The 9,496-nt window shown below is 47.3% G+C and overlaps 1 protein-coding gene across 5 annotated transcripts in view; it reads right to left on the reverse strand.

Moving 5' to 3' along the window:
• Positions 1-5,254: 5,254 nt before the first annotated feature.
• Positions 5,255-9,496, reverse strand: part of SEMA4F (sema domain, immunoglobulin domain (Ig), transmembrane domain (TM) and short cytoplasmic domain, (semaphorin) 4F) — a 24,799-nt gene continuing 20,557 nt past the window's right edge. For all 5 annotated transcript variants that reach the window (XM_010829700.1, XM_010829697.1, XM_010829696.1 and 2 more), the window contains 5 exons: positions 9,390-9,496; positions 9,141-9,250; positions 8,866-9,026; positions 7,830-7,888; positions 5,255-7,602 (listed from right to left, as the gene is read on the reverse strand). The exon at positions 9,390-9,496 is cut by the window's right edge and continues 1 nt beyond it. In XM_010829700.1, the coding sequence (XP_010828002.1) occupies positions 6,992-7,602; positions 7,830-7,888; positions 8,866-9,026; positions 9,141-9,250; positions 9,390-9,496 (1,048 nt within the window). In that variant the 3' untranslated portion in view covers positions 5,255-6,991. The remainder of the gene's footprint in view (positions 7,603-7,829; positions 7,889-8,865; positions 9,027-9,140; positions 9,251-9,389) is intronic.

A 9,496-nucleotide genomic window follows, 5' to 3' on the forward strand; every position in this document is an offset into this window, starting at 1 on the left:
TTAAAATATCATGTATGAAACGAGATGCCAGTCCAGGTTCAATGCACGATACTGGATGCTTGGGGCTGGTGCACTGGGACGACCCAGAGGGATGGTATGGGGAGGGAGAAGGGAGGAGGGTTCAGGATGGGGAACACATGTATACCGGTGGCGGATTCATTTTGATATTTGGCAAAACTAATACAATTATGTAAAGTTTAAAAATAAAAAAAAAGTAAAGTAAAATCCCTCACCATTACCAACAGCTTGGTATGTATTATTCCACGTATTTCTGTACCAATGGCAGTATATATCTATCACAAACAATAATGGACTGGACTGTTTGTCCTTGACCTCCAGCCAGAGATTACCAGGAACACAGTGGTAGCTGGGTTCATCGCTCTACAGTGAGAGAGAATTCACAGCATGGGCAACTACGGTTGTTTCAGTAACAGGCTGTTAGGAGGGACTTACTCACACTTGTGTAGGTGGCTTGCAGGAGGGTTTAAGGACGCAGGGCTTTGCTCTAAACTGGGTGTTGCCAGAAGCAACATAATTCTCTGCTGTTATTGTTTTTTAGTCGCTCAGTTGTGTCCGACTCTTTATGATCCCATGGACTACAGCACTTCCTGCAGACTTCTCTGTCCTTCACCATCTCCCGGAGCTTGCTCAAACTCATGTCTGTTGAGTTGCTGCTGCCATCCAACCATCTCATCCTCTGTCGTCCCCTTCTCCTTCTGCCTTCAATCTTTCCCAGCATCACAGTTTTTTTAATGAGTCGACTCTTGGCATCAGATGGCCAAAGTATTGGAGCTTCAGCTTCAGCATCAGTCCTTCCAATGAATATTCAGGATTGATTTCTTTTTGGATTGACTGGTTTGATCTCCTTGCAGTTCGAGAGACTCTCAAGAGTCTTCTCCAACACTACAGTTTAAAAGCATCAATTCTTTGGCACTCAGCTTTCTTTATAGTCCAACTCTCACATCCATCCATGACTACTGGAATAACCATAGCTTTGACTAGATGGACCTTTGTCAGCAAAGTAACCTCTCTGCTTTTTATGACTGTGTCTACTTTATGTCTTTATGTCTTCTTTATGTCTGTGTCTATTCTGCTGCTCTGCATGTAGGATCATCGACATCATCTTTCTAAATTCCATATATATGCATTAATATACAGTATTTGTCTTTCTCTTTCTGACTCACTTCACTCTGTATATAGGCTCTAGATTCAACCACCTCATTAGAACTGACTCAAACATGTTCCTCTTATAGCTGAGTAATATTCCATTGTATACATAACTTCATTATCCATTTATCTGCCAAGGGACATCTAGGTTGCTTCCATGTCCTAGCTATTGTAAACAGCACTGCAATGAACATTGGGGTACACATGTCTCTTTAGTTCTGGTTTCCTCAGGGTATATGCTCAGTAGTGGAATTGCTGGGTCATATGGCAATCCTATCCCCAGGACTTTAAGGAATCTTCACATTGTTCTCCATAGTGGCTGTACCAATTTACACTCTACCGATGGTGTAAGAGGGCTCCCTTTTTCCATACCCTCTCCAGCATTTATTATTTGTAGACTTTTTGATGGCAGCCATTCTGACCATGTGAGATGATGCCTCATTGTGGTTTTGATTTGCATTTCTCTAATAATGAGTGATGTTGAGCATCTATCCATGTGTTTATTAGCCATCTGGATGTCTTCATTGGAGAAATGTCTGTTTAGGTCTTTTACCCACTGCTTGATTGAGTTTTTTACTTTTCTGGTATTGAGCTGCATGAGCTGCTTGTGTATTTTGGAGAGTAATTCTTTGTCAGTTTTGTCATTTGCTATTATTTTCTCTAATTCTGAGGGTTGTCTTTTCACCTTGCTTACTGTTTCCTTCCTTGTGGACACCACCATTCTACTTGCTGTCTCTATGAATCTGATTACTCTAAGTACCTCATATAAGTGAAATCATATAGCATTTTGTGATTGTTTTTTTTCACTTATCATAATGTCCTCAAGGTCCATCCATGTTGTAGCATGTATCAGAACTTACTTCCTTTCTAAGTCGTGTAAGAAACATGTTGTTTCAAACCACTAAGAATATGGAGTTGCATATTATTACATCATAGCAAAGCCTGTCCTGAGTAGTACAGCAATAAATACCCAAAAGAATAAGAACTTATCTAATAAAGCTCCTAAGGACAGCTTCGTCATAAAACTTTGCAGTGGCAGCATATGGACAACTTTGTCAACTAGGAACAGATTCACGTTCCCTTCTAAGAATGTTTATCTGGGAATTACAAAGTGATCACAACACAGTGAGCTATAGTATTATGATGAAACCACAGACAAATTGCCAAAATCCAGTACCTCTGAGAGGTGATCAGTTTTGAGTGTGATTAAAAAAATATTAATTTGGTGGATATGTATGCAGATGAGCTACACTCGGGGGACTGACTCCTCAAAGGGTTGGAAGAAGCCCCTCCTTCTTCATTTCAGACAGCCAGCAGTCTTTCAGTTCTACTCTGTCTAGTCAGTTCTGCTCTCTGCATCTATAGGTCAGTTCATAATGCAGGTGTTCTAGACTCAGATAGTTTCAGACACGCTGGTGTTAGTTATCAGGTGTGTGGATTTTTCTCCACAAACTCATAGGTACAAAATCTATTATCTCTATAAGTCTAATTAACCTGGTTCTGAACTTCCAAGTCACTTCGTGGGGAAAATATTCTATCTCAGCCATTTGCAGATGGTTATCCTTCTCCCTAGAACTGGACATGAATTCAGGGTACTTCTGTGGCTCCCACCAAAGGAAAGAAGAGTCTCTGGTTCCATGATTGCTGCTGATATGCTCATCATCCAACCTCACACAAAAGACAGGCAGTCCATCCTTCCAAACCAAAGCATGGGACACCTGCCCATAACCCTCAAGGCCATGACTGTCTCCAGCATCCATAACTTCTATCGCACCAGAGCAGGAGTCACTCCTGGAGAAGCTGCCTGGAAACGGGACACAGTTATACATCACTGAAGGGAAAAAGCAGCCAACTCCATCTTCACCTCTCTTCTGCCTCCTCACTTCTTCTAGGAAAGGAATAGCTTACCTGCCACACACAAATTAAATATATCTCAAAAGGAGAGCATTGAAGCGTGTGCCAAGTCTTTGCCCTCTTGGGCAGGAGAGAATTCCAGAGGACACATCTGATGCTGATTAGAACCTTTCCTGACAGATTTGGGGCTTGCTGGCAAAGGCCTGAAGCCCGAGCTTGCCCTAGGAGTTCTCTTCCTCAGCTTCTGATGAGAGAGGTCTGATCAGCCTCAACACGTAACCTTCAGAGAGTCCCTGGAGTGAACCTCAGCCCCAAGTGGACTGTATTCCCAGCCTCCTCAACCCAAAGGACTTGCCTGAAACTGAAGTTGAGATGTTGGTCTTTGGATCTGGTGTCAGTTGCTGACTCCTCCTGCCTCGACCGTGGCTCCGGCTACGGGTGATAAAAGCCTTCGGCCTGTGGTTCAGCACTGCTGTGCCTTGAGGTCCGTGAGAAGGGTGCCATGCACACCAGTGGGAAGCTCTGGATTCACTGGGAGCCCCAAATCCTAGGCTCAGTGTGTCTAGGGAAAACCCAATCTCATGGGCTAGGAACCCAAGAAAAAAAGAGAGGAAGACAGTTCCTGGCTTGCATTTATTTCTCCACAGGACCAGAAGCAGTTCTCTGACCCCTCATCTGGGCTCTTCCAAATACCCCTGACTCCACCTAACATCCACAGGGAGCCAGGTCATTCTCTCTGTTGCTTGCCCCTCCATACCCTAACCCAAACCTGGTGCTTTATATCAATCCAGTTGGACTTCACCTCACCTCGGACCACATCTTCTGTCTACTGGCCACACAAATTGCCGTATCACAGAAAGGTCTGTGCCTGGACTCTACTAGTGAGAATTTTAAACTGCATAAACAATTCTTACTGCTTTTATTGCTAGTTTTTCCTCCATTTGGTGAAAACTGATCTTTAAAAATTCCAACCCTGGCTCTACTACAAACAAAAAAGGCCAGTCCAATCCCCACACCCTTGAGATAGGAGCTCTGTGCAATTGACCAGGAACAGTCTGTTGTAGCCATGACTGCCCCCTCTGACAGGGGCACAGTAGCCAGGAGGGACAAGGTCCAGCAGATACCTAAAGAAACCCTCTCCTCCCATCACTTGTGGGGCTACTGGGGAAAGGTAGGGAGTCAGGAGACTCCCAGGAAAAGATGTGAGTCTGCCTCCTGTTGGGTTAAGGGCCAACATTCTGGAATTCACTTGGCTCATGACAGTCAATGGTGAGCGTCTCTTTCTGGCTCTACTTTCAGTAAGGTCACGTGGATAGTAGCAGACCACTGGTTAGGGTTGACAAGCTAAGAGTCACAATGTGTGGACCAAAAACAGAGGGAAATTTAAGAGTAAGGGCCAGAAAGTGGATGACCTTTAGAGTCTGGAGGTAAACACAAATACAAACCCCATCCCCAACCCTCTCCCTGGCTGCTTTTATGTGCAAAAGCCAGTCAGGTCTCTGGTAGCCAGAATCCTCACAGTTCTACCCGCAGGAACCCTGCACACTTCTTCACCTCCCTTATCACTGGATTCTTTCCAACCCCACAACCCCACAGTCTGAAGATAATGCAACAGTTATTCACACTATTTCTTTGGGAACAGGTTTCACATTTCTATCCTCTCACTCACTCTTGGGGCTTGAACTTTCCACAGCCAAAGATGTGGCTCCCCTCCATTCCTGCCTATTTCCAACTTTCCTGTTTTCCTACATTTCACTTCTCATTTTCCTCCAACCAGAGCCACTATCCAAGGAGCAAATGCCCCACATCCACTGTGATCTGGCCCTCCCTCCTTGTGAAACTGTTCTCCCCTTTTCCCAGAGACTCCAGGTCCCTCTGAAATCCCCCATTCCCTTCCTTTCTCAAAATAAAACTAACCCATAACCTCAAGAGTGTACAGTGAGTGAGGATAAACCAAATACAGAGCCCTCCTCCATTCCCACAAAGATTAATAAGGTCACCAAGGTCAGATGCACCTGAAGAGTATAAAAATGACAGGCCCTGCTCCCAAAACCTAGACACTGGCAGCTAAGATCTGACCAGAGATGACCCAGGACAGGATGTTTGTGTGTGGCAATGACTCTTCTCCAGCCAAATGAGGCTTAAAGTGACTGCATGTGTCATGGTTATCCGATGGTTCAACTGTGTGATAATGGCATAATAAGCCAATTTTTACAAAAACAACCACTACTGGTATAGATAGTGCTTTATTGTTTACACATTCTCTCATTTAATCCTTGCAGCAACCCTGAGGTAGGTATTATTATCCCCACTTTACAGATGAGTAAGCCATTGTTCCAAGGTTAGACTACTTGCTGAAGATCACACACTTACTTACAGCAAAGCCACCAATAATCACAACCCAAGGGGACTCTTGAGTAGTTCACGGGCTGCTGTCAAGGAAAGTAGAGCTGAAAACCTCAACTGGGAAAGGCTGGACCATTTATGAGAGTTCAGGGGGGTCCCTCACCAGGGATGAATGAGGCACATTCACAGGCCAAGACTGGAACTGAGCAGGAGAAGCCTAGAGCTCCTGGGAGTCGTGAAGCAAGAGGAGGTCTTTACACTTGGTGAGAGTTGACGTGTCTTCAAGTAGGCACAGGGCCCACCTTCCAAGGAATGGAGTAACAAGAAGGTATCCAGCAGCTGCCAGTCCAGAGGCTAGCCACAGGGCAAGTGTGGCAGGGCAGGAAGAGCTGCCCCTGCTTGGCACTACGTCAGCTTGGCCAACACGTGCTGACTTTCAGGTAGTGGTCCTTTACTTTTGTTAAGGCTTGAGAATCTGATGAGAGTCATAACCCCCTGCCCCCCGAGAAAAATATAGACACACGTGTACAGACAGCATCCTGCATACAGTTTTAGGGAGGCCCTGAATCTCAGGTGAAATCCTGCTTTACAGCAAGGATGTCATGAGTAAAGTCACCGAAACAAACCTATCTTTGTGCAGCTTGTATTTACCATGGCTGTTCCCATTTTGCTATCCCCTGATATTTAGAATGTTGTGAAGTTTTAACAGAAGTCAAGGAGAGGGTTCTAGCCAGAGAAGGAGTAGCTGTGCATGGCAGTGGTGGCAGCCAGGAGGCAAAAACAAAGAAAAAGATAGGGTCATATGTACTATTCCACCCAGAAGATCACTTCTGGGGTTTTTGTCTACTCAACAGAAGGGCTGTGAGAGGTGATGGAGACAGGGCAGTGGTTTCCTCCTTTCAGAAAGGAGAGCCATTCCCTCACTGGCTACAGGGTCTAAAGTCCTGTTGGCATTGCCCTACTCCGACCTGACCCTCTCTGTATCCCATGAATACACCTGAGCATCGGGCCAGTCCTCCATGCACGTGTGGCCAGGTAATCTATGAACATCCATGTATTTACACATGCTCTTTCATGGAAGAAGGAAAACTGGGATGGGGTAGGTCTCAGGACAGAGATTGCGTGTTGCAGTTTGGGGAGCATGCATTCCCCACAGAGAATCACATACATTTCAAGAATCAGCACAAGGAGTCAGGGCACATGAGCCCCCAAACACTTCCACAGTTCCTCCTTCTGGCCAGGGCCCAACCCGAAAGCAAAGTTGCAGCGCTGTCCTGGGCCAAAGCGCCAAACTAACAAGCCCAAGAGAGTGGGCTGAAGGGGTCACACGGGTTGAGCGGGCAAGTGCAGGAAAAGTACTGATTCACTGTGACAGCAGTTCTGATCTCTCAGGGGAATCAGGCAAAGGCCTGGCCCTGAACCCGTCCAGGCCCAGAGAGAGCAGACAGGGAAGCTGAAGTGACCATTCAAAGGACAAAGAAAACTCAGAGGCCACGGTGACATTCCAGGCCCGCTGACCCCCCAGCATCCCAGTAGTCATTCCATCCAGGGGTCACTCATGCACTGGTGCTTATTTGCCCGGCCCTGGATGGATGTCTCTGTGCTGGTGGTTATTTGCCCGGCCCTAGATGGACGTCTCATCACAGGTGGCTAGAGGAGCCCCAGTTAGCCGAATGTGGGCTGGGCTTGGGCAAGGATCAAGTAGAAAGGGTGGAGGGAAGCCACCAAAGCCACTGCCCCTCTTGGCCAGGGCCAGGGGCAGCCGCTCATCTTCGGGAGAGGGAGAGGGAGGATCCTGGCTGTAGCTTGTGGTACCAGACGGTGGGACCCCTAGGTCCAAGCCCACCTTGTCTCTAGCCAGAAGTTCCCTTTGTCGCTGTCGCTGCTGATGCCGACCAATCAGGAGGAGAGTCAGGGACGCTGCAAGAACTCCCAGGAAGAAGCCTGCTAGTCCAGCCCCTATTGTGTGAGCCTGGCTCAAGGGGCCCTGCGGGGTGCCCCACACCAAGCTGTAAGCAGCCACCACGCGGGCTGCCCCACCCTCCTGACACTCACAGGCATAAGCACCCATGGCCCCTGGGGATATCACCACTTCTAGCCCCTCCTGCCGGCGGGTGAGTGCAGTCACTCCGCTGGGCTGGCGCCACACACAGGATGCCCAGGCTGAGCTTGGGGAACACGGCAAGACCACATGTGCAGCTGCAGCCACAGGAACTTCAAACACCACCGGGTGTTCTGGAGAGAAAGCAGAGGCACAAACGATGGTGACGCTATAGGTTTGGGGTGACAGAAATGTGGGGTGATATGAGAAGGGGCCATGGGGGACAAAGCCAAAAGGGGGATCCCCAAAGACAGTAAGGCTGCCACATCTTCCAGCAGACAAGTTTTAAAGTAGGTCCAAAAAGGACTACTTTCTAGGCCCTTCCAGCCACTCCACCCATATTTCTCCAAACCATACAGACCTCCAGGCTCTTCAGGACACAAAGAAGAGACATCCGCTGACTCTATGTCTTGAACCAGCCTATAAAGAAGAAAACACTTGATAAATCCAGTGTCAACATCCCCTCTACCCTCCTCGGTACCACTGAACGTTCACTTGCCAATTGCACCTCCCGTCATCTCCTAAATCACTTCTAGAATTATCAGTCAACATTCTCTTCATCCCTAAACTTTTCGCCAATACCTTTTAGATGCATGACATTTTCTACAAATTCTACAAATATTTCTATTTGTAGAATTCTACAAATTGTACAAATATTTCTAGTAGTCGACAGAGAATTAAATCTGCACTAGGTCTGTCAGAAAGACATTTGGTTGGGGTACAAACAAAAGAAACACAGGAGCCTTCCAAGAAGTACAGCTGGTTGTCCACAACCCCAAGATTTCTCTGGAAATCTCTGGTAAAAGATTTTTCTGTTAAGAGCAAAGCTTCTTTCCTATCACAGTTAATTAAAATCCTGTTAGGATCAGTGAGATGACTGTGTATTTCATAAAATAGCTCAGCTAAAGGCACATCTGTGGTTATCACCAGTGCTTGGGGATGAAATCACCTTGCAAGCGCATAAAAGTGTAAAGAGAAGGATTAAACCCAGGGGAGTATTAGCATTCAGAAACTAGCTGGAAAAAGAACCAATAAGAGACATCTAGATAGGTGAGAGAGGTAAGAAGGAAAACCAGGAGAATGCAGAATCATAGAAGGCAACAATATAACGTTTTTCAAGGAAGGAAAGAGGGAGTGAAACCACTTCTGAGAGCACTTGTAGAAAACTGAGAAGCAAATGGCAACATGCAAGTCAACCACAGGCAGGGCAGGTCCAGCCGGGATGAGGACAGGCGGATGAGTTACTATGGGCTGACGGATGGACACACAAGTGATACGAGCACACAAACCACACACACACACACGCAGGGCAACATCAACCCATGAGAAACAGACTCAGACGGATGGCTGGGCAGGAGCTGGGACCTCAGGCAATGCAACAGTGTAGCCACACTCACCCTCCGTGCTCTCCAGGGTGGGCCACACACACAGCTAGCCGAACGCTCCAGGCACAGGCAGGGTCTCGGGCCAAAATGCACTCTGAGCAGCTCTGCAGACGGCCACAGTTGGCTGTATTCACTTGTGTCACCTCAGTACGGGAGCCAACCAGGAGCCAGTTCTACAGAAAGGGAATGAGCAAAAGGAACATGCTAGCTCTCCCAGACCTCAGGGTCACCAGCTGTCTCTGGATTCAGATATCTTCCCACCAGACTTGCCAAAATCTACAACTCACTTGGTATAACTTCATATTCTCAACTGGCTGAGGCTCTGGGAATAAGGCCAGATCCTCAAGGACACTGAGCTGGGCTCCAATCTGCACTGCTCGGTGGAGGTGTCCGTCCTCTAGGAAGCAGGCAAGGGGCAAAACATCATAACATAACTACCTGTGCCCGGGACCCTGCTTACCTGTATGCAGGGGACCCTCTCTGTGGCCACAGCCTGTGTGCACTGGATGGGCAACTTGCTTGGCTATTAAACATACCTGTCCCCAGATAGAGCACATCATACTCTTTCCCTGAGAGGCTAGGGACCCTGTGGGCCACAACTCTGAGATAGGCTGTATCGGTCGTGACCAGGAGGGGGCGGCCA

Source organism: Bison bison, unplaced genomic scaffold (assembly GCF_000754665.1).
Source record: "Bison bison bison isolate TAMUID 2011002044 unplaced genomic scaffold, Bison_UMD1.0 scf7180017864508, whole genome shotgun sequence".
Taxonomy (NCBI): domain Eukaryota; kingdom Metazoa; phylum Chordata; class Mammalia; order Artiodactyla; family Bovidae; genus Bison; species Bison bison.